The sequence below is a fragment of the Callospermophilus lateralis genome, chromosome 11, assembly GCF_048772815.1.
Source record: "Callospermophilus lateralis isolate mCalLat2 chromosome 11, mCalLat2.hap1, whole genome shotgun sequence".
In the NCBI taxonomy this organism is placed as follows: Eukaryota; Metazoa; Chordata; class Mammalia; order Rodentia; family Sciuridae; genus Callospermophilus; species Callospermophilus lateralis.
Window position 1 is genome coordinate 89403067 of NC_135315.1, and position 26325 is coordinate 89429391.

A 26325-nucleotide genomic window follows, 5' to 3' on the forward strand; every position below is an offset into this window, starting at 1 on the left:
TAAAATTAATTTGTTTAACTTGGTCAAGGTAAGGCTACTGTATTTAAAATTAGATACAGTTGTTTAAAATCAATTTGACAATCCTCTCTAGCCACTGCAGTAATTACTATAATTAATGTTATGAAAATGAGAAATCAATACCACTGAAAGGAAATGTTTTAACTGAGTAATAATAACGTAAAGTAAAATATTTTCACCCATTTGTATAATTATATGAGTCTGTTTTGTAACATACCTAGGTTTGGTTTATCATTTTCTTGTTCTCTTTTCAAGGTCATTTTCCTGTCATTAATTTGAGCATGTGGTACTGCAATTTCAGATAATAAGCTTCTTCTTTCTATTTTTAACTACTGATTTGATGCTGTTGTAGGTCTTTTCAGGTATTCTGTTTCTTCCAGCATGAATTTTGATAAGTGATTTTTTTTTAATTTCATCTCAATTTTCTTATTTGTATAAATAAAATAATTTATAATATTTTGTTATTATTGTTTTTTACTTTATTATAGTTAATCCTCATTATTAATGGATCCTGTGTTTTCAGATTTGTCTACTTGATAAAAAGTTTTTGTAACCCTCAAACCAATACTTGTATTGCTTTGTCAGACAGAGTAGTAAAAAAATTAAATTTCCTCATGCACATGTTCCTGGCTAAGTTAAACAAGGGCATACTGTATCTTTGTATTTTAGCTCTCATATTGTACACAAATGTCCTGTTTAGTAACTTGTTTTTCCATATTGTGCTTTTTATTTGTGATTTAATGGTTTTAAATGGCCCACAAGTGAAGGGCTTGGTGTTCCTAATTGCAAGAAATCTGTGACGTGCTTTAAGGAGAAAAGTGTGTTAGATAAGCTTCTGTATGATTGCTCTTGGCCGTGTTAAACATTAATGAATAATATACAACACAGAAGGTATCTTTTTTCTTTTTTTAATGGCACTGAGTACTGAGCCCAGGGCCAAGAGTATGCTTGGCAAGCATTCTACCACTGAGATACATTTCTTCTCCCCTCCCCATATAAGATTTCTTTAAACACAACCACACAGAAAATAAGATCATGTATTGACTGGTTGATGAAAATATTGTGATTGAGGCTTGCAGTAACATATTTCTGTATTTCCCACAGGAACAATGACTCCTTGTAGGTTTATAAAATATAACTACTAAAAATAATGAGAAGTGACTGTATCTTATTCCTTCTCTTTTCTTTAGGTTTTACAGCTCTTTCTAAATTTCCAAGTTTGAGGACTATCTTATTAATTTTATGTTTTTCTTACTTTCTAAAATAAGACAAAAGGTAATGTTCTTCTCCTAAATACTCTTAGTGGCCCCTGTTAAAAATGCTTATCTTCATACTTAAATTAAGACTCTAAAACAAATCAGCAACTGATTTTTTTATTACTATTAAAAATAGTATTCTTTAAAATAAAATTTTGTTTTGATACTTGTTCTTGTATTCACTGTTCCAAACACTTTAATAATCCAACTGCATCTTTAGTGCCTAGAGCTGTCAGTTCAACCTGAAAAACAGCTAGCAAAACATTGTGCTCCTTTAAGAAAACATGTTGGAGAGCAAGTAGAAATTCCCCTCACCAGTCCGGGAGGCTCTCATGAGATTGAGAATTATCATTAACCTAGCAGAGTACAAATAACAAAAGTTAGGTTTCAAATAAACATGTTTTTAAAACATTCTACTATCCAAAATAGGTATTTAAAAGAATGTATGTATTTTTGAGTCTGAAAATACAGACAATAATTTATGTGAAAATTCATATAAAAAAGAATTTAATTTACAAAGTTCATTATTGTCATTAAAAATAACAATGCTACAAAGAATATAATATTCTTTGGGTACCTCAGATTCCCTTTGCACTTGTATTTTGGTAATTAAATCCTTAAGAGATGAGATGATATTAAGATAAGATCTTCTCTCTTCTAGCCAAAATTCTGAAATCTGTTGAATAGAATGATCTTCTCTTTCACCACATAGTGACTCAGTGAGAGAAAGCACCTGCAAGCCCTCATTATGAACAGATCTCAGTAATCCCTAGAAACCAAAATCCAAAAGCCAAAGTTATGACAACTTCTCCAAATGCTGAAAAAATGAGAGCTACAAGGAGAAATATTAAGCAATATAGAATTATGAAGCAAAATAGATTTAGAAAAGCAACCGCAGAAAAGAAACTCCAGGCACCTTTACTAAATGCCTTCTTCCTGTGGAGAGCTAAGTCAATTGCAACAGATGGTCTATGATTTCCATAGCTTTCACCTTTAAGTTCCTTCAGTTTAGCTAATGTACTCTTCCTAGATTTAATGATTAGCCATTGATTTGACCAAAAGAAATACCGTGGGAAAAACTTCCATTCCTTGAGACTGCTTTAATAATTTTGGCAAACAAAATCAGCAATAATAAAAATTATTTTTTAAATCTTCATAACATAATTATTTAATATATTGTATTTTATTATTTGTGGAATATGGAAATAAAATGAAATACAATATATTATTATTTGTGGAATATGGAAATAAAATGAAATAGATTCTCATGGATTTTTTTTTTCTTTTAAGTCATTTATTTTAGCCTGTTTTCATTTGAAGCATGAGGTGAGTGCTACCTTTTGCTTCTATTTGATGGGGTGGACTGTACTAGACATTGTTTGAGCAACCAGGGATGCTACTTCCAACATCCTTTTTCCTCAATATCTAGTTAACAGAGAATTGACCAAAAGATCTGGTCACTAATTCTGGAAGAAAGGAGGGAGTGGAGGGCAGCATATTTTCTCCCTCTCTCTCCCCCTTCCTTCGATCTTTCTTGCTATACAGTTTTTTTCAGAGATCGAGTATATAACTTTAAATAAACTTCTATGTTCAACATATACTGGGTAAGTTTACTAAAATATATTATGTTTCAGTAATATTTATCTTTCAGTACCTTTATTTTCTCTGGAAATGATTCTGTTATATTTTCACCTTCTTCTCCTTGTCCTTCTGATGCTGTGTCAAATCCCTGATTTTGTGTAAGATAAACTCCCTGACTCCAGTCTGATGCAGAATCTAAAATAAAGAAAACAATCATTTGTTGTTAAACAAACAAACAAACAAAAATAAAAAACATACCCTCTTCAAACAAAAATAACACGTTTTAATCAAATACTATAAACATTCCAGAATTTTATATAACTTACCACTGGAATATATTTCTCTAGTTTTGTAAGCATTAGAATACATTAGTTCAGGAATCAAGGATCCCTAATTAGAAAAAAGAAACAACATACATAAATATTTTTGTTTTAATAAAAACAGAACCCAATAAACTATTTTGCTGTTATAATGCTGTAAAAAGAAAAAAAAGGGAAAGAAAAAGAAAAAAACTCAATCTAAGCATACTTGAAATGAAACTATGATTTATAACAAGTCTATAATTTTTTCCTTATGGATATTACCATAGTAAGAAGAGATAGTTATTATTTAAGGAACCATAACAAGTTGCAAACTTACATAAGAACTCTATTATCTAATACAATGGGGAGACTTAAATTCTAATAGTATAAAGAAGAGATATTTCTCAAATTTCTTTTAAAATTTTTGCTTAAAAACAGATTGTTGACAACAGTGGAAACTCCCCCCACATGACAACAACAAAATAAATACCTCTTTAGGTCTCAGACACTGTATCACTGCCTTCAATGTACCACACGCCTCTGTCAGTAACTCAACAGCAACATAATGTTCCTTCTTTAAAGTTTCAGTTTCTGAAATATGTCTGGATTCCATATCCAAAATTTCAGTGGCATGAAGTTCTTTTATGTGTTCAATTCTTTCAGTAAACTGCCTAATTATTTCAGAGACTTTTTCTGAGGAACAGCTAGTCTGTATATCAATTTGAATTCCTGCATTTTTAACAAGAATTTGTGGAGTCTGGTTGCTCATGTTGACCTTGAGTATTTGGTCCGTTTGGGATGCAGTGTTTTTACCTACTATAATAGGAAGTGGCTCTAAGCAGATGTTTCTGTTTGTTGGTACTTCAGACTTATCCTCTTTTATTAAGAAGTGGGATAATTTCTTTTTTTCCTCGACAAGTTGATTCTTAACTTGGCTTAAATCTCTCTGAAGAGATGCCATATTTGTCTCTTTTACCTAAAACACAGATGAATTAAGTTGAAAATCTTGCACATCAAATGAAGAACTTACAGTGGAGAGGGAAAGAGTATAATTTCATTTATATGTTCACTTGCCTCAGAATAATAGGAAAAACACTTTGGAAACTGTAATACATATATACTTTCACATGTATGTATGGTCACAGGTTACTACAAAATTGAAATAATTTTATTAGCCTTTACTTTTGTTTCCAAGGGGATTTAAGTTCTCTTTAACAGCGGTTTTTCGCTTCCTTTGCTAAAAGACTAGAGATTAAAAGCATTCTTCTAATATAAAGATTCCTAGCAAAACAAGCAAGGAGATGGTGAATAGATTTATAACAATGAATTTTTCAAAAAAGACTTGTAAATTTAGTTTTTAAGTTATGGCTCTGGACTTGTTTCTATAGGACAATTTGAAAGGGAATTAAGATGGGTAGAAATGAATGAATTAGGAGTTATGTTACTTGTCTTACCAAAAGCTCTTTTTGAAGTTTTTCTGTCGTTTCTTTGAAAGTGGCAAGTTCTTCTTTGGTAGCCACTAACTGGATTCTAAGAGCCTCAAGTTCTTCAAAAAATCCACTTTCTCCACTGGCATTTATTAACTCAGTAGTTGTCTGGATACAGTAGAAAACATAAGAAATACATCATTTAAAAAAAAGAGCTAAATTCAAAGCATTTACACATTCTAATGAAGCTTTTCGAAGACTGACTGCCTAGGGGTTTTAGTGATAAATGCTCTTTCAACAAACAGTGAAACATTTTAAGAACCATCATTTTGTATTCTTAAGGAAATAAGAAAGATTTTCTAGGAATGAAAGACAAATCATGCCATTAATATATATAACATTTATAAATAATTGATAAAAATATTCTTTGTGCCACTCAAAAGTTTCATATTTATATTACTTTCCTCAAAAGATATGAGCTCAAAGATAATTATTATAAGTTATACCTAGAAAGTTATATTAATATTTTAATAATTATTACCTACAGTAATATGCAATTCCAATGAGCTAGGAAGAAAAAGTATAGTGAATGAAATTATCCTTTGCCAATATAAATTAAGTTGACATAAAATCCCAATGTATCAATCTTCTGGGGCAGATAAGACTGAACTTCTGGTACTTGAAATTGAAAGTTTATTAAGTGAGGGAACTTGTCATGTCTGTCATACACTAAGAAATAACTGCAATTTCTGATCTTTATGTAAGTAGACTTAGGTCAGTTACAAATTTTCCCTAAGAAGAATAAAATATATTATGAGGCATAAAATTTGCCAAGCTAATAACTTGTTACTCATATGTTAATTCAATATGAATATATTTTGATATTTTTATAATTGTATCTCACCTACATAACTTTCACAGATTTTATGCTGAAATTGTTTTTGCAAAAGTGTGGTATGACCATTTTATAAAGCTCTTCCCCAACCAAAAAAAACATTGTGCTGGTATTAATTTAAAATCATCTATTAATAAACTGTCTTTGGTGCAAGATTAGAATGTATAGAATACTTATGAATATACATTACTGTGGTGTTGATGATTATAGGGTGCACTATGGTACTTAAAAGAGATGATGACATAACATACTTAGTAGAGGTACATTAAGGGGGAAAATATCCACAGAAATTTTGGAGGACATTTGCTAAATTTAATGTTTCCATATTTATTTGAACTGTTCTAATTAATGACAACCCTGGTTGAATAAAGATGTTTGAAGATCACAAAATATAATTAGGGCCCATTATTCTAATGATAATAAAATGACCCTATAGTGTTAAATTTAATCTGGTCTTTATACCTTGAGTTTCTGTGTAAGAAACTGCAATATTACTTGGAAGGGAAACAAATGAACAGAGTATAATTAACTACTAAGTCTCAGCCAATGATAATAGGCAACTATGTTTCAGCCAATCATAGGCAATCAACCAATCAAATCACATCCAAACAAGGTCTAGCCATGACCAATCAAGCAATTTCTGAATTTTATTTGTGAGTTCTGCCTCTAAATCCACCCACTGTTGCACAGTGAAGCTGTTCGAATCTCTTCTGTTTCTGAGTGTTGCACAATGCATGTAGCACTTTTTGCTCAAACAAACTCTTTAGTTTGTCTAAAGTTCTTTAAGAACAGTATGATTTTTTTAAATAAAATCCCATTATGTATAAATTGGTAGGTGTCAGCAGAACTGTTTGACTTAGTAAATTACCAATCAGCTTAATAAGCAAAGGAAAAAAAAAGAGTTTCTTAGGGTATTTATGTGAAAAATTCAAATATAAAGCTAACCTTGAGAACAAAATCTCCATGAGGGCTTCTTTTCCTTTCTTTTCCTTCTAGTTTTTTCTTACTGTCCTCCAATAACTTCTGCAGTTCTATCAGCTTCTTTTCTTTTTCCAAAGCATTTTTCTCTGCAGTTTCTACTTGTTCTTTTTCTGAAATCAAGGTAGTATGCATTTCAATCACTTGTCTTTCTAAGTCTGATATTCTCAAGGTTAATGCAGACATATCTGACTCCATCTTGTTTTCTGTTATTTGATTTAAATTCTGCATATTTTCCTTTTCAAGTTCTGATGAAGCTATTCCTTTATCTTGATAGAATTTCACATATTCCTGAACTGCCTCAAGTTGGACTTGACTTACAAGAGCAGCAGCTACTTTCTCCTCAAGTACTTTCTGTAGGTTTACGATCTTCTTCTGAAGCATTTCTGTTTCAGATTGGCCTTGTTCTTTTATGTCTTCTATTTGTTTATAACACTGGATAAGTTCTAAGTCCTTTGTGCTAACAGAGCTCTCAAGCTGTAGCAGTTTTGTTTCCAAATTTCTGGAAACTTCAGTGCTTTCTTCAAAAGATCTGAGATACATCTTGTTCTCAGGGGGTTTAAGAACATCTTCAATATGGATTACTTCCAGTTCGGGATGGTCTTTGCTGAGATCATCTATAGTCATGCTAACACTTTCATCTGGTATACTTTGGATTTTTTCCTTATGGTCATGTTCTCTCTTCAAGTTGACTAATTCTTGTGTTAGCTGATCCATTTTAAAATTGGTTTCTTTAAGTACATTTTTTGTGAAGGCCATTTCTTCATTAGTGATTTCTACTTGCTGTTCCAAAGCCAGCTTTTCAGCTATAACCTTTTCCAACTGATGTTTCAAGCTGTCCTCTTGTTCTGAGGGGGAATTGGTATCCAACAACATATTCTGTTTAATATATGACAATTCCTCCTGAAGTTTTTCAATAACTTCATTGAGCTTGTCTGTTTCTTCTTCTCTATTTTTCTTCAAACGTTCTTGATCACTCTTTAGACATTCTATTTGGGCTTCAAGATCCCTTATCAGTTCATTTTTTTCTTCAAAATCCTATTAATTCAAAAAAGGGAAACACAGAAAATGTATTCATATTTTTAAAATTTTGTTTTATTTTAGGGTAAAAACTTAAAGATGATCAGGCAAAAAAGCTGTATAGCTTGTCAGACACATTATGTTACTTTCAATATAGACCAACACCTCCCTTATCACATCAAACAAAGACCTTATTTAGAACATCATTCTGGAAGTTCTATTACACATAAGTGGCTTATGCTTTTAGTATTTGATTCTCTAATAGGAAAATGTCAACATTAGTACATTTTATTGGAAAGGATAAAATACTGAATTAAGTCTATAACAGATGGCATCCAAAGCTAATTACTCTATTTAACTATTAGATTTCAGATAATAACCAATTTTAAATGAGTATACCTTGTTATCTGTTGTAAGTCTAAGTTGTTGATGAAAGTCTCTAATTTGCTCATTTAATCGATCAATTTTTACCTCTTTTTCCTGTATTATTTGAGCAAATTTCCCAAATAGCATATGCTGGTCATGAGTAGAGATAGCCTCAGGATCCATTATGGCAAATCTCAATTTCTCCATTTCATCCTAGTGACAAAAATAACTATCATAGTTGGATGTATTCATGTCTGGCATTTTTCACAACATTGTTTCAATTAAGTCTTATAAAAAATACATTTCCTACAATGTACAAGTAAAAAAAATTAGACATAATGTAGATCAATAATTCTTGAAATATTTTAATAAAAGATCTCAAAAATTTAATTATAAACAGAAAATAAGTTCCATGCAAATCTATTTGCTTGCTAGTGTTCTTCGAGTGAGTATTATTTAGATCTGGACTTAGTAAATGTTTATTATAACTACATAGGAGCAAAACTTCTCTTTATAGAAAAAAATTTTTTTCTAAAATAGTTACCTTGAATAAGTTATTTTCTTGTTCAAGTTCCTGTAGACGGGTAGTGGATTCCTTTTTCTGAATTTCCAATTGCACATGTAGTTGCTGAACTTCTTCATTTTTATTTTCAAGCTCATCTCTAAATTGCTCTAGTTGTTCTTCTAAGTTTGTTATCTTTAATATCAAAATTATGAAAAGTAAAGAAAAAAAACTTTATACAGATGTTTGTCGAGATAGAATTAAGAATGTTGGGGCTGGGGCTGTAGCTCAGTGGTAAAACACCTGTTGTGCACATGTGAGGCACTAGGTTTGATCCTCAGTACCACATAAAAATAAATAAACATATTGTGTCCAACTACAACTAAAAAAGAAATTTTAAAAAAAGAATGTTGTATTTGCTTTACAAAATACATATGCTTAATTCATAAGAATAAACGAAAGTGGTTTTCTAAGCCAGCCATACCTGTATGGTTCCTAGACATGCTCACACTGCACATTCTTTTTTTTTTTGTTTTTTGGTTTGTTTATTTTATTTTTGTTTTGGCACTGGGGACTGAACCCAAGGGAGCTTTACCATGGAACCACATCCCCAGCCCTTTTTTTTCATTTTATAGTTTTTAGATACAGTCATGCTTAGTAAGTAGCTTAGAGTCTTCCTAAGTTGCTGAGGCTGACCTCAAACTTGCAATCTTCCTGCCTCAGACTTCTGAGTTATGGGATTATAGGTGTGTGCCACCGTGCCTGTCACCTGCACATTCTTAAACCATCTTGCCCAAGCAGAAGACACCTTAAAGAAGGACACCAGGAAACATTTTCTACCATAAGGAGAAAGAGTCACAGAAAGGAGTAGTCCACATGATAACTCTTATGTTAAATTCAGTTAGAATTAAGTCAGTTGCTATTGAAAATCTTAGAAAAATTGTAGAATTAATTCAGTTATTCTATTATCAAATAAAACTAACTTAATATAGTCCCACAAATATCTAATTATAATCCATTGAATGCCCTGGCTGCTTTGTGGTTTGATTAAGCAGATGGAAGCAGAGATACACAATAAGGTCAAGAGATCCTTAGGTCTGAATTGCAGAGTAAGTTAAACAAAATAATTTTAGTAGAAAATCAGGGAGCTCTTACTTATAGGAAAAGAGAAATTTAATTTTTGAAGATGGATTATTAGTAATAAAAGTAAAATAATCCCCTTTGATGGTTATACAAAAAAAATGAACATGATGATCAATATTAAGAGCTAATTATTGCTCTATTTAAAAATATGGGTTTGATTGAGGACATTAGCAGTCACTTTAGCTCACTGCTTCACAGCTACTTAATATTTAATAAATGAATTTATAAACATATATTTACTTGATGATCAAAAATGTTGCATTAACAGCAACCTAAGATGCAGAAGCAGAGTTTGGTAGTAACTGGCTCAGAGCCAACTTTAAATCATTTAGTGCCTTAAAGTTGAAAAGGGGCATATGTTGCTTATATACTGATACATCACATAACTAGAATCATTCTAGCACAGGCAAGGCAAGGTCTTAAAAATCAGCCTAAAAAGAGAAGTCAGCAAGGAAAAAAAAAATCAGCCTAATATTTCTTAAACAGAAATGGTATCAATACTAAATAATGGCTATTATTTATAGAGAATTACTGCTAGGCATGGGTACAAAGTGCTTTATATATTGTTATTTTTTAAAAAGCCTGTTACAACCTTAGGAGCTCTATTCTATGATTAACCCCATTTCAGAAGTAAGGAAGGGAGTTACAGCAAGGAGTAACTTGTCCTGAGGTCACATGTCTACTATGTGGTGAAACCACCTTTTGAACCTGGGGAGTTCCAGTCCTAAACTATAATTTATCTTGTTTCTAATAACTAATGTCTAAGACCTCTATTTAAAATTTTTTGTAACACTGATATTAAATTCTGTAGACACTAAAACACGTTTAGTGGTTGTACATATATAATTTCCAGGTTAGTTTATTGAAAATTGTGATGACTGTATCTTCTTCAAAGTTATCTGACAGTAGTTACACCTATTCTTCTCTTCTATAACAAATTTTAATGACAAGGTATTATAAAATCAACATACACATAGTTATTTAAGTTCAAAATTGCTGCCCCACCTCACATGACCTTTTTTTCCCTTGTGACATCACTTAATAGTCAAAGTCTTAGCTCTATGTCTTAAAAGCCCTGCTACTCAAAGTGTAGTCTCTGGAGCAGCCGAATAGGTATCATGTGAGAGCACGTTTGATGCACAGAATCTTGTGCTGCACTCAAAATCTGCATTTTGGGAGCTGAGGTTGTGGCTCAGTGGTAGAGCACTTGCCTAGCATGCATGAGCACAGGGTTTGATCTTCAGCACCACATTAGGAAAAAAAAGGTATTTAGTTTCTCTACAACTAAAAATTAAAAAAAAAAAAGATAAAAAAAAAAAGACCTGCACTTTAACAAGATCCCCAGCTGATTCATATGCAGAGAAGGACTGGTTTAAAGTACTAACATTTTTATTTTAAGTAGCTGAACTTGAGACATCACATCAGACCCTAATTTCTCCAAATGACACTATGGAACATTCTTGTTATTCAAGCAGACTCTAGTTTCAGGCTGTCTTATAACAACACCCAAACCAGAAGAACATTAGAAAGGTTTAAACTTGTTTTACTTATCTACCAATCGATATATAGACTATTTGGATGACACTAATTTGTACCTATTTGAGTTTTATTTATTTTATTTTTAAGTGTTTTTTTTTTCTCATAAAAAAAGTATAGGGGCTGGGGTTGTGGCTCAGTGGTAGAGCAAATGTTTGCCTGGCATGTGTGAGCCACTGCATTCGATTCTCAGCACCACATAAAATCAAAAAATAAAATAAAGGTCCATCAACAACTTTAAAAAAATGTTAAAAAAAACTTATATGTTCCACTAATTAGAGAGCATATTCCTTGAAGTCTGGTGTTGATTTCACAACTGAACAAAAGTGCTTTACATGCAGAAACAGTTTAATAATAAATGTTGAATGACAGTCTTTAACATTTTTCACTAACAAGCAAAATATATTCAGTGTTCTGGCAGTATAGCATCATAGGGTTCCAGATTCAGTTCTTTCTGTCTGTACTAAGTACTAACCTCTCTTAAGGATCAGCTCACACATTGGCAAATTAGGATATTTTAGAACAGAACCTATTCCCAGCGAGACTGTTAAGGGTTAATGGAATAAGGCATTTAATATACTTTCTAGACTCAGCCCTCAGCAAAGTTAACTATTATTTACTATTGCTATCTGTAAACTAGAGCTCATTAATTCTACAGAGAGCTAAAACTTATTGAAGGAATCCTTTTCTCAAAATAATATTTCCTTCTCCTATAAGAAGCTGTTTTCTTCTTTTTATTCATCCCACATTTCTACGTAGTTTAATGAACTTTCAGAAAAATGTTTTATTCAAATCTAGGTTTTGGGAGTATTTGAACATCTCAACTATAATGATACATAAGGATATCTTTATGTTTATACTCAATAGGACATCTGAAAACATTTGCCTAGTTTTCAGGATAGAATGCTTAAGTTATTTTCATTAAAAGACATATGTTTTAATTCTACATTCATTATTCAGTTATAGGTAAGGGAGGGAGTTCTGATAGAATACTCATTATAGTTATTTAAAGCAAGTAAATGAAGGTCAGCTGCTATTTTAATCTGTATATATTCACTCAACATCTTTGGCTCTGGGTCTCTATCTGTAAAAACTGAAAGTCAGTTAACAGATGCTCTCTATGGTTTCTTATAGTTCTGAACTACTAGTACTATAATCCTGAGTAAAAGGTAGATGTGTATTAGAAACTTAATTCAGGAAATTAAGGTGTTAGTAGATACATATTACGTTCAAAAGATAATAAAAATAATAGGGCATGGTGGCACATGAATGTAGTCCCAGCTACTCAGGAAGCTGATGTGAGAGGACTGCTTGAACCCTGTAATTTGGAGTTTATAGCCAGCCGGGCACTATACTTAATGCCTTCCATCTCAAAATACAAAAACAAAAACAAAAAAACCTGTGTGTGTGTGTGTGTGTGTGTGTGTATGTATAGAATTAGGGCTAAGAAAATAACTCAGTGATGGAATGCTTGTGTGATGCCCTTTGACCCCCAGAACACACACACAAATGAAGAGAAACAACTAGTAAGCTACACCAAGATTCCTTAATCAACTACCACTACTTTTAGATCCAGTTGTGAAGGTTCATTTTTTGGGGGAGGAGATTATTCAGTATTTAAGATAAATCATTAAGTATTAATTCCTTTCAAATATACAGAAATAGTTACACAAAAATAAATGTTCTCACTGCGTTCAATGAAAACTCCAAACCTAATAAACAAGAACTTCTCAGATGTTACATAAAAATGGGAAAACGATCCTTCTCATGGATCATTTCAACTATAGTAATTTCTATGGATTCCTTTTTTCTTCTTTGAACTACACATTCGCTGAACCATCATTTTGGCTGATGTCTAAATTAGTTTTGTAAACAGATTTCCAAGTACTTATTAACAAATACTTCTATGATATTTAAGGAAAATAAGTATTTGTTAAAATAAATTTAAATGTTCTGAGAAAAATTCTATGGAAAGAGACAAAAACATAATTAAAAATATTTTAAACATTTAAAATTATTTACTACTATACAATTTTGAGTATTATATGTTTTAGGAAAACTATTAGTAGACAATAAAAGTTATGATTACTATAGCTCTAAAGGTAAATTTTCTTTTCTTGTTCTCACAGGGGTATTATTATGTTGTCTAGGCTGACCTTAACCTCCTTGGCTCAAGTGATTCATTCTCCCGCCTCAGGGTCCTGAGAAGCAGGGACTACAGGCATGCACCATGCCTAATTGAATCCTTCTCATTAAGAAGGAGGGAGAAGGGCAACACAGGATAATTTTATAGTTACTTTCTTGTTATTATTATTTTGTGGTGCTGCAGATTCAAACCCACATTGAGCTAAATTCCCATTCCTATTTCATTATTAATCTTTTAAGCACAAGCTTCATATGTTGTAAAACAACACTATCAATTCTCAGGAAAAAGTTTAAAAAGAAAAAGGAAAGCAAGCAAACCCAAATTCACAGTAGAGGGGAGCAAAAACTCAATGCCCATAGCACGAACAGGAGAAAAAAGATGCTGCCTTTTGTCCTAACTACTACATTTCTCCACTGTCCTCTTCACTCAGCCCATACCTGCTAAATTGTCCTTTCTCACTCTCTAAATTTCTTCTTGCTTCAAAGTGCTCACACTAGTTTCTTGCTTCAAAGTGCTCACACTAGTTATCTTCTCAACCTGGAATAAACTTCCTTCATAAGCTTATCAGTTCACATGTTTATTGTCTTGAAGATCAATCTAGGCACTGAATTGAGAAAGTCTATACTTTGGTTTTAGACCACAAACTTCATTTTGTTCAAATGATGTTTTCAAGGTAACTGACTTTAAAATAACTTAAAACATATTTTGTCATTTAAAAATAAAGTGGTAGAGTGCTTGCCTAGTATGTGTGAGGCACTGGGTTCAATCCTCAGAACCATGCAAGTAAATAAAACAAAGATATTTGCCCATCTACATCTAATACACACACACACACACACAAAAGAAAAAAAAGTCCTTACCTCTTTCTCTTTTCTATCAATAGCATCTTGCTCAGCTTGCAGTTGCACTTCTAGAGACAATTCTGCTTTAGCTTCTAAGGCTCCAAATTGTTTCTGGTCCTCTACCTTTAAATATATAAGAATGTTCTCAAATTTTCAGACATTAAATATTGATTATTCAATGTGTGTGTGTGTATGTGTGTGTGTGTGTGTGTGTGTATGTTTCCTTTTGGATAAGTAGCAATTCTCTCTGACCAGTTAGGAGGACAAACTACATTAGTGAATATCAAAAAGTTATAGATATTCAGTCTTGAATACTTTCATAGAGTCAAACAGGAACTTTTGACACTTAAAATGCATTTCTCAGATAAAAATGAAGGCTCTTTCCCATCTGCCCCCATCCTCAAGCTTTCTTATTCAAGCTCTGATGTTTGTGTATCAAACTTTTCTTCATTAAAACACTTAATAAAGTTAATTCAAAATGTCACACCTTTTGAAAATTGTCTGTGCTAACAAGTAAGGCTTGTTCCAGTTCTCTCACTCTGAACTCTAGCTTTTCAATTTCTTCATTCCTCTCTTGTACATCTCTCTGCAGCTGTTCTTTTGATAGAAGCAGCTCACTGCACTTGTCTGTTTTTTCTTTTAGATCTTTTGTTAATTGTTCAACCTGAAAATATAATAAACAAAAAAATCTAAAAATTTGAAAAGTTCATAACTTTCAATTCATCTCAAAAATCATTTTTTTTCAAAAAACATTTTGAAATGCTATATTAATTTCATTTTTTATAATAGCAACTATTATCTCAAACAAAGGTTGATATTTCCCAAGTTGATAAGAACTAGGCAGCACTAGTAAACAACAAATATTGCTTTTGCTCAACGCTTTTTAGAAAAATTTCATTCTCTTAAGACTAAGACTTTAGCTAGGAAGAGGGGAATAATGTTGAATTATCTAGTAATGGTATAATTGTACTAAGACCTATGACCTTAAAGATGGCAAATTTTGTAGAGTACTTACTGACTTGGTCTCAGAATGTGAAGTAAGATAACCTGAAAAAAAATCTTTCATGAATCACCTTTTGATAATAGTTATTTACAAAGCACTTTCAACCAATACATTGCACCATCCCAGAATAGAGATGAGGATGGGTGGAAAGAGAGAGCTGTACATTTAGTGTCTTAATAGTTCTCCTGCATCCAAAATAAATGATGACACATCCCAGAACTTATCCCTGAAGACAGATATGCAAGTGCCTTCAATTCAATGGCTCTGTGATAGAAGAATACAGGAAGGATTAATAAGATAATTTATGAAATTAGTTCTGATCAAGAGGTAGAGGAGGTTCCTAAAAAGATAAGTGATGGTAAGAAATAAAAGAATACTACCTTTATTCAGTGAAACACTTGGAAGCAATTATACAAAATGACAATCATTATTCAGAACATTAAAAAAATGCAAGCTTAATTATAATTATAGGATTAAATTTTAACAGTAATAAAGCTACTGAGAATAATAGGTTGACTAAGTTTTGGATTAAGTTCATGAGAAAAGGCTATAAAACAGGTACAAAGAAATGGCATATTATAATATGTATTCACAGTTGGAATTTTTGGGTCTTCAGAAAATCAGAAGCTGGGATTAGTTCTGGCAGGGTAAACAGAGAACAAATGGGTCACAATGTTCCTGAGGAAATTCAAACATATCTTAAAGTTTCATGAACGAGATAGGTCAACTTTCAAATATTTTTTAAAAAATTATATAGTAGAAAATGGCAGTCAAAGTTCTAGATCTTGAATTATCTTTTGAGTTTCAATGAATAAGTCACTGTTTTTCAAAATCTAAAAATACATTTGTTAGAAATAAAGGCAATGACTACAAACAAGGGAAATGATGCATCTGCTACTCTAGCAGATTTAACATTTCATTACAATGAACTTATAGACATTTTATACTTCATTGAGGTACTTTTAAGAGAAATGAATCAAGTAAACTTCTTAGAAATTGTAGATAATTTTCAGCAATAAAATTATTTTCAGAAAAAATAGTAGTTGAATTTAAGTGTTAACTAAGGGCCACACTAATACTGCTATGCAGTGGGAGCTATTACTGTCTTTATTTTAGAAATGAATAAATAGATTTGAAAGGTTAAGTAGCGTAGTTACTGTCAGACATCTACTACATAGCATAGCCATGATCCACACTGGAATTGCATTATCTCAAGCACAATCTCTTTATAACCAGGACAAGCCATCTTTAGAAATATATACAAGTGATATACATATAAATATGTATAATATTTCCCATGTAGCATTTGTTTAATAAATGTAGAGTTTTCTGTATGAGGAAAATGGACAGTGGGAGTGACAGAGTAGAAGCAGGGAGACTGGTCAGGAGGCTACCTCACACATATAGGCAACTAAGACACAGGGAAATGAATAAAGGTGAAAAGAATAAAAAGATGTAGTATAAATCTGATCCATTAGTGGTTTGGGATCAGGGCTGAGAAGGAGTGGGACTGAGGAAGAATTCTAGAATTTAGCAAAGAAGATGATTTAGAAGACAACATTTATTGAGATGAAGAAGGGATAATTTTATTTTTGTCTTTTTGATAAAGGCTAATCAGGAACCAAGAATATGATTCCTGGATATGTTAAAATGAGACATCTACATGGAGACAGTGTAGGCAGTTGAAAATTCAAGTACAGAGTTCAACAGAAATGTTAGGAATAAAGGAACAACTGTGGGGCAATTTACAGATGACTGGGAAGAAAATGTAAAAACGGAAGTATGAGGACTCTAAGACTGACTAAGTCATGAGGCACCCCTCATTTATTTTGGGTAGGCAGAAGACAAATAAACACTGGAGGAGAGAGACCATACTCTACAGTAGGTGTGTCACAGCAGTCAAGAGAAGGAGATACTTATAGAAGACTGTAATGAGTGTCTCCAAATGGTTCAGTAGTATTGAAGACAGAGAGGTGATTACTAGATACAGCCAAGAGGCTTTGGGTAACCTTCATAGGAACAGTTTAAATATACTAAGGGTTATAAAATTCCAAGAAAAAGATGTTGGAAACTTCATTGTAGTGGACTGTAAAAGAGAAGAGAAAGGGAAATAATTAGTAAAGAGTGACTACAGAGAATTATCAGTTTTGTTGGGATGGGAGTAGAGAATTAGGCAGAGAAGTTTATTTAATACTAGAAAATGTATAAAGATGGAAATAATTTCAAATTTCAGTACAACATTTTTATGTTTTGTTTTTTATGGTGCTGGCATCAAATCCAAATCCAGGGCTTCAGGTACACTAGGCAAGTGTTCTACACGTGAACTATAACTCCTAGTCCAATACAAACATTTTTTAGGGTTTATGACCTCCTCACATTTAAGTAACATTCAATGTCCTGATTTTTAAGATTTATACCTTATTCACTTTTAAGTTTTTCATAATGTAACTCTTACTTCACACTCAAGATACAAATAGGCAATACCAATAAAGTTCTTACCTCTCTAGTTTGATGTTCACCAACAGGCTGGATTCGAGGCACAACCTTAAGTTGTTGTTCTAACTTCTGTATTTCTTGTTGGAACACATCTCTCTCATGTTCTCTGTCAATGGCTTGCTCCTGAAATTGAACAATAATAAAAACAATAGTAATTGAAGAAACAATATTTATTAAACCTATTATCTCTCTTTAGTCAGAGGTTAAGTTTGTTTGAAAAGAAAGGACTGATGACCATGGAATCACAAAGATTCAAAAATATTTTTGGTATGACACATTACTTATTTGGGTTCTTCCACAAAATTTAAATACTTAAAATTTATTTTCAAGAAAGAAAAAGTAGGGGCTGGGGATGTGGCTTAAGTGGTAGCACGCTCGCCTGGCATGTGTGCAGCCCGGGTTCGATCCTCAGCACCACATACAAACAAAGATGTTGTGTCTGCCAAAAACTAAAAATAAATAAATAAATATTAAAAAAAAAAAAAGTAGGGCTGCAATTGTAGCTCAGGGGTAGAACACTTGCCTAGCGTGTGTGATGCACTGGGTTCCATCCTCAGCACCACATTAAAAAATAAATAGATAAATAAAATAAGGTTATTAAAAAAAGAAAGAAAAAGTATTACCAGTTGTTTTCCTGGTAGAAAAAGTACAAATCATAGAATATAAACACTAATATGACTGAAATAAGCATAAACAAAACAAAAAGAAGAATTTAATACAGAAATATCTATTCTATACATCTTTCATAGAATAAAAGGGATAATTAAGATGCATATGCATTCAAGCTTTAAGTACTGACTTAGCTGACTCAGTGGACCCGCATACTCTAGAAGTGGTTTATGGATAAGCATTCTAAAAGAGAGAGAATGCAGGACTTAGGCTAATTATAAAAGACTAAAAATGTAGTAAATCTTGGTAAAAATGTGTATTTTTTTAATGATAACTATGGAATTTCACATTTCAACACAACATTTACAATGTCAATGTTTGAGTTTAAATAGTCTGCTCAACTTTGGGCTAAAGGAAAGGTGACTATAAAATTCTCTGATCCAAGAGTGTAAAATTAATGTCTTAATAATACAAATGAAGCTGAATTTTACGGGTACCATTTCATTTCCTTACAAGCACTTAGGATGTTGATAATGCAAAATAAAATAACTCTTCAAAACTTTGAATATAGGACCACCACTGATTTTTTTTAAATAAATCATTTTTCCTACTCTTGGCAAATAACAAGCATTTGAGACTTCAAGAATATTATGTCTTTGGTTCTCTGTGATGCTCAAGTAAATTTTTGAGTTACTGAAATAGAAGCTTTAATCATTCTGTACATGCTAAAAAAGAAAGCTCTAGAGAAACAAGAATTGCTCAAGGTTAGAAATTTCATCTGCTATTTAACTACAGGCCACAGAATTAATCTATGAAAACAAAAAAGAATTTTTGGGAACTACATAAGGCATATGTTTGCTTTAGTATGGCCAATCAAGGTGCAAACCAGAAGATATATTTATCTAACTATTTATTCCCCATCCTTTCCCCCAGTGCTGGGGATAGAACTTAGGGCCTTGCATATACTGGGCAAGTGCTCTACCACTGAGCCATATAACAGGAAATACATTATAATGAATTTCCCTGACCAGTTAGTGAATTCCCTTTACAATATGTGGTATCTCAAGAGTCTTTTCAAGGTATAATTCATATTCTAACACAGAAAAAAAAAAGGTTTAGTTTGTTTCTAAACAGAAAAGAATACCTGGAGAAAATTCTGGGTGTCATATATGAAGACCATTCAAAGAACAAATATTTCAACAGAAATGTATGTTATATTGATAATTCCTTCCTCATTGAATCCCAGAAGCATATTAAAAGTATCAGGGGGTGGGACGGTAGATTGATATGAGAAGTTAACCAACTAATAGGGAATAAATGAATCAGTTTAAATGTCAACAATTGAAGAAACAGCTTAAGTCAATAATTTAACCCTAATAGAAATGAATCAGGTATTAAAATGCAAAATATATATTTGTCATAGTTACTATATCTAATAGTCACTGCTATTACAGAAACATGCCATATTAAATAATTAGAGAAAAAAGTACCAAAGAAAAGCCAGTCATCAGAACAAGAGCTCAAAGACATTCTTTCAACTTCTCAAACTTAATATTTAAAGAACAATATTTTTTTTGAGAATTTTAATATTTATTTTTTAGTTTTCGTCAGACACAACATCTTTGTATGTGGTGCTGAGGATCGAATCCGGGCTGCACGCATGCCAGGCGAGCATGCTACCACTTGAGCCACATCCCCAGCCTGTAAAGAACAATATTTTAAAAGAAAAACTGCTCAAACTAATTTCCTACCAAGAGATAACTTGTATGGTGAATTAATCTACTCATATTTATAAAAAGAATGTAAAAATCAAGTGAAGGAATTGCAAGTTTGATATGTAATACAATAATGGTATGTTATGACATACTACAACATATAGTTTTAGACATTTCCACTACAACATATAGTTTTAGAGATTTCTTATAGTATTAAATAACATTTTAATGGAACATTTCACACAATAGTGAAGTTAAAATCTCTTTTGATATAAAAAAAAGTAATGTGTAACAATCTAGAAAATCTGGATATTAAAACATCAATGAGTTTTTAAACTGGAAGAGCTCATCATTACATTACCTTCACCACCAAAAACAGGACTACTAAAACTAATATTGGTTATCACAAATACAGCCAATTATTAAAGAGAAGCCTAAATAAATTTCTGTGGGACAGTAGAGAGAAATATTTACTCATTTATGCCTTATGCAATATTCAGAAGGTAGTAATAATTAAGGAGTTTACCTGACTACTAGTTTCACTTAGAGCTTCCAGCATTTTTTCAACTGCTGCTTGTAGTCGAGAACTAATATTCAGCATTAATTCTTCATTTTCAGGATCTATTTCAGTTCCAGCAAAACCAATCCTTATAAGGTGCTGCGATAATTCTGTTCCTTCCTCAGTTACTTTTGAACACATGCTATTATCAGTTCTTGGCATACCACTTCCAGAATAGGAGGGTATGGATCTGTCTATAACTAGAATAACAAAATGTTAAAGGCATACATTAATAACAATAATTTCACTTTAAATTTTTAAAGTCAAGTCAAATTGAAATCATTTTTCAAAGTACATGTGTTTTAATAACAGCATTGTAAAATTGCAGAATTTAAGATTTGGGTTATTCAGTAATTTTTCTTTAATAAAAATTTGGGGTTTTTTTTGGGGGGGATACTAGGGATAAAATCCATGGTCTTGCACATAATAAGCATGTGCTGTATTGTTGAGCTATACTCCCAACCTGATAAAAACTTTTTAAGATAACTTTTAATAGATATTTATCAAATGACAAGCATATAGAGTTTGCTAAGAAATGGGGACACTAAGGAGACAAAATCTGGTTCCTATTGTGAAAGACTTTACAGTATAATGAAACAACACACATATATACATAAGGAAAAAAAAAAAAAACCTCTATCCTGCAGTGGGATATGGAAGAATAGAATAAGTGCTCCTAATTTGTTTGGAGTAACCTGACTTTTAAGCATTACATATTTGAACATTACCTGCTCTGGCTACAGTTTAAAAGAAACAGATAATTTTGTAGCTTGGTATTTTTGTAAAAAGTATACTGGGAAGAAATTAGGATGATGAGCAGTGCTAATTTAACTACAGACACTGTTACCATACTATCAACATTATTGTTACATCTTACATAAGAAAATCTGGTTGACATAGGCAGATGATAAGCTTTGCAACTGAACAGAGGAGTATTAATGGAATATGTGGAGATACATAAACTGTTAGAAATTTGGGTCTGCAGAATTAGGGGTCATCTGTAAAAAGGTAAGAGTTTAAACACTGAAAGTGGTTACATCTGTTTTAGGAGTGATATTTAGTGAAAGGAGGAAACAAAGTTGGAGCCTCTGTATATCATAAGCTAACAAAAGAAGCCATATATGAAATATGAGGTAGACAGGAAAGGGATGTTCTAGAAGAGAACATTTCAAAAAGGAAAAGACGTTAGTGAAGTTATTTGCCTAGAAAGACAAACAGTCAAGGATTATGCTATGAATTTAATGACTGAAAAGTCACTGTTCTCCTCAGAAAGGAGTGTTGTTACTATAAGAACAGAAACTAAAGTCAGTTAAAGCAAGAGTTAGTCTATTCTTTTTAATTTTTTATACCTTCATTTTATATATAAATTTTTTATGCAGTGCTGAGGATTGAACCCAGAGCCTCACAGGTGCTAGGCAAGCACTGAGCTATATCCCCAGCCCAGTCTCTTCTTGCTTATTCTCTTATGAAGTATACTGAAGTTTACCTTGTAGTATGTGTGTGTGTAAGTTAAAATAAACAAAGAGTTATTTTTATGAATATAAAATTAAATTTTATGGTACAATATGACACTTTGTGGTACAGAGAAGCAATCAATGGTGAGAAAAAGACTGAAGATTCTGTGTACACATGGGAATAAATCTAAAACACAAGCACAAGGTGAAACAAAGCCATTTATAAATGATCACTGAGTGTTAGTTTTTTTTGGAATGGTAACAACAACAACAACAACAAAAATAGGCAATAAAGCACCTAGAAAAGATAAAGATGTCAATCAGCTTTATGTATTTTTCAGGGCTGGAGATGTAGCTCAGTAGTAGAGTGCTTGTGCTTGCCTGGCCTGAGTGAGGTCCTAGGTTCAATTCCAAGTGTGTGTGCACACAGGCGCACACACACACACAAAAAAAAATTGAAGATAGAAATTATCTGAAATAATCTGAATATGTGCCATTAAAGAAACAAATTTGTTTGTTCCAATGAAACAAAAGAGAAAGACAGCAAAATTATAATTACCCATAATGACTAGTCTGGGGGAAAAAATCTGAGGACAAAAAAAGAAGGGCTATTTTATAACATGCCAACAGAAATCAAGAACAGGCAATTTGGTGAACAGAATCACTTGAGTGGTGAACCAACCACTCAGATGTATGTTGTAAACACAGCAAATAATAGCTATTCAAGTCTTTTAGTCATATACTTTATGAATTATACCATTCATTTCCTGATGCATAATGGTAAGTTTTTCAGGTTAAAGGAGGGTGAGCAATATCATAGTGTCTTCCCAGCCTCAGTGGCTCACTGAAGACCTTTATGGTTCCAATTGGAAATCATGTGAATCAAGCTTGACCCAAGTGTCTGACAGATGAAAACTATACTAAAAGATATGGAGTGGAGACAACGAAATTTGTCCAAAGTCACATTAAGGCAGAAAAAAAAAAATGAGACTTTCTCATTACTAATCCAGTATTCTTTCTATAACTTCCCACTGCTTCAAAAGTAAGCTGAAGCAAACAAACTTCAATCCATGGACTCCTACAGGAAAGATGAGCATTCTACCCCTAAACTATCACACTGCAAACCTAAAGGAAATTTTCTTTTAACAACCTAGGGAACTCATTTTTATGAACTGATCTAATATCCACTCAGGTTCAAGTGATTTGACATTTGGCCAAAATTTCCTTTCAATTTCATAAACTAGTTTGCTTTTACAAGGAAGTGAATATTAGCACAATCATTTATTATTTTCAAGTGTTAACAAGTTCATACATGTTTAAAGCCTGAACAAGTTCAGGCTTGAAGGCTGAAACTACATCACAAGTGATACTTAAAAAAAAAAACCAAAAAACAAAAGTTGATTCACAATCAGATTAAGCTTTAATTTTTTTTTTGTTATGGTAAATAACATAAACCTTTCAATGGTGCATTTTAGTTTTTACAGAAATGCTTCCATTAAGAATGTGAAGAAATGTCAAAAGAACTTCTTACATATGGGGCATATTGTCAATATTTAAAGCCAGTATTTTCATAAAATAAATGTTTTTAATCATAAACTCTATTAATTCACTATATCCTTAAAGATGCAAACTAGGTAAGTATACCCCAATGATACTTAATTTTATTAGTAAAAGTAACATAGCCAGGAATGGTGGTACATGCCTATAATACCAGCAACTTGGACAGGAGAAGTATGGGAAGTTTAAGAGCAGCCTTAGCAACTTAAACCAGGCTCTACACAACTTAAGATAAAAAGGACTGAGTTACACATTAGTGGTTAAGTGTCTCTGGGTTCAATTCTTGGTACCAAATCAAACCAAAGAATGATTTGTAAATACAAAAATTAAGATTGAGTTAATTAGACCAAGAGCATGAGAAGAAGATTAACATTAAACAGGGATGAGAGGTGGGAGGGAAAGGGAGAGAGAAGGGAAATTGCATGTAAATGGAAGGAGACCCTCAGGGGTATACAAAATTACACACAAGAGGAAGTGAGGGGAAAGGGGGAAAAATATAAGGGGGAGAAATGAATTACAGTAGAGGGAGTAGAGAGAGAAGAGGGGAAGGGAGGGGGGAGGGGGGATAGTAGAGGATAGGAAAGGCAGCAGAATACAACAGACACGAGAATGGCAATATGTAAATCAATGGTTGTGCAACTGATGTGATTCTGCAATCTGTATATGGGGTAAAAATGGGAGTTCATATCCCACTTGAATCAAAGTGTGAAATATGATATATCAAGAACTATGTAATGTTTTGAACAACCAACAATAAAAATTTAAAAAAAAAGATTGAGTTAATTAAATGAACCCGCAAAATTATCTGTGCCACAATATTTTACACAATGTATTTCTTAACTTTGAATTTTTCTTCTAATGTTTTCTGAATCAACAGTTGATTTCAACAGTTAACATTTTTAAAGATCAATAATAATAAAAATCAATAATAATAATCATAATCAATTCATATATGTACAAAATGGTTGTAAGTAAAATATTAAGTATGATATAATCTTCCCTTGAACAGTAATCTCAGTGTTTCCTAGACTATGAACTACTATAAAACATAGACGATACAGAAATTACTGAATAAGTGTTTATAGAATTGAACAAAGTTGCTTATAATTAACAAACTATCGCTAGATATGTTAAAATAGACACTATCTATGGATATAGACAGTGGATAGAGGATTTGCTTTCTCCAAGAAAATGAACATGAACATTATCCTCTGTGTTTGCTTGATCTCAATTATCAATTTGTCTTTATAACTCAGCATACTGCTCCTTAAGTATTGCTGAATATTCAGTAGCCATTTTAAGAAGTATCTATGAGAAATGCTAACAAAAAGGCAAAAAAAATGTTTGCAATGTACAGAACATTCCTTAGTGTCTTTTGAATATGGAAGTCAATCTAGTACAGTTCTTACCAACAGAACAGCAAAATTCCTCCCTAGATGATTAAGTGAAACCAGTTAATTACCTTAAAAATTTTTTGGTAGTCACTTTTATAAGTTTTAGGTATTTTCAAACATTACCTAATTCTTCTTAATACATCAAGATCCATATGTAGACATAATAGTCTTCATTGAGAACTTAACCAAAAGTAAGTTAATTTGAAAAATATATCTACCTAGTTTGAAAAGAGTGGAAGGAAGGGTTTAAAAGTCAGGATTATTTTATCTTGTATTTCACTAAAAATGGCATTGAAAATTATTTTTGAACTCACTTGAAGTGTCTTTAATTCAAATTTATTTTAAATTCCAAATCAATCTTTTCTCTATAGTTAAAATATAGTGCTGGCTAACTAGAACTTAAGCAAACCTTCTGTAATTAGAATACTTTACATTTTTCCCCTTGAAGCTTAAAAACTAGAGTGTTCCAAAAATTGTAAAGCTCTGGCATTTCAGAATATTTCCTTCTACCTGGGCAGAAGTGGTTGGATGTGAAATGATAGTGAACTATAGGCTTGACCTTCTAATTTAAGAATCCAGGGCCTATTTCTCTGGAAGCACCTGACTAACCTTTCCCCTCTTTGATTTCCTGATATCTTCTCCAGCAAGGAAAAAGAAACAGAGAAAACAAGACAGATTGGAGGTCAGCAATGGGATGGTAAAAATTTAAAATAAGAGTGTACAATCACAGATATAAAAAATTGTGTTCTATATGTGTAATATAAATAGTAAAACATTCTGCTGTCATATATAACAAATTAAAATTAAAAAAAAATTTAAAAAAAGAAATTAAAAGAAGAGCCCAAACCACACAGCTACAGGAAAATGACAAAATTAGGAAAAAAGCCATCTCATAATAGGACAAAAACTGTCAAACCACTTTTCCAAAAGTAAGAAAGGACCTAACAGAGGATAGTCTTTGGTTTCTTATTATCACATTCTTCTAACTATCTCAATGAAAACTGGTGCTGGATTCCTACAAGTTCTTTATTTTAAGCTTTCCTGATTTACAGGGTGGTGATGTGGAACTTTTCCTTTATAAGTGGAGAAATGAAAGAGTCTTCTGGTTTGTGTAGGCATACCAAGGTATATAATGGCAACTCTAAAACATTCACTTGCAAATGCTATACAATAATACATATAGTGCTTTGAACAGAGGGGCTTTGTGTTTGGAGGTGCATTTGTTGAAAAATACTTGAATATTCTCTCTCCTATATATTCTACACACAGAAAAAGTGCCTTGAACTCAGCAAGATGATTTGAATATGATTATTTCACAAGCATATGAAACTAGTATTACCTCTTATGTGTTCCTCATGGATACCTGACTTTACAGATGCCTCGCCTTTACTAGATCTATCTAAAATCCCAAGAACATGGTGGCCAATAGTTTCTTCAACAACAATGGCAGTCTTTACAACTTCTAAGAGGATCTTCAGAAGTCTGTTGTTAGTTTTCTGGAGTGCAAACCTATACAGATAAAAAAA

The 26325-nt window shown here is 32.2% G+C and overlaps 1 protein-coding gene across 1 annotated transcript in view; it reads right to left on the bottom strand.

Moving 5' to 3' along the window:
* Positions 1-995: 995 nt before the first annotated feature.
* LOC143410666 (A-kinase anchor protein 9-like) overlaps positions 996-26325 on the bottom strand; it is an 88756-nt gene continuing 63426 nt past the window's right edge. The window contains 14 exon segments of the mRNA XM_076871462.1: positions 996-1630; positions 1852-2043; positions 2929-3050; positions 3182-3245; positions 3648-4133; positions 4612-4752; positions 6425-7495; positions 7877-8056; positions 8388-8540; positions 14031-14135; positions 14500-14676; positions 17515-17634; positions 20362-20594; positions 26139-26308. Coding sequence (XP_076727577.2) covers positions 1586-1630; positions 1852-2043; positions 2929-3050; positions 3182-3245; positions 3648-4133; positions 4612-4752; positions 6425-7495; positions 7877-8056; positions 8388-8540; positions 14031-14135; positions 14500-14676; positions 17515-17634; positions 20362-20594; positions 26139-26308 — 3259 coding nt within the window. The 3' untranslated portion in view covers positions 996-1585.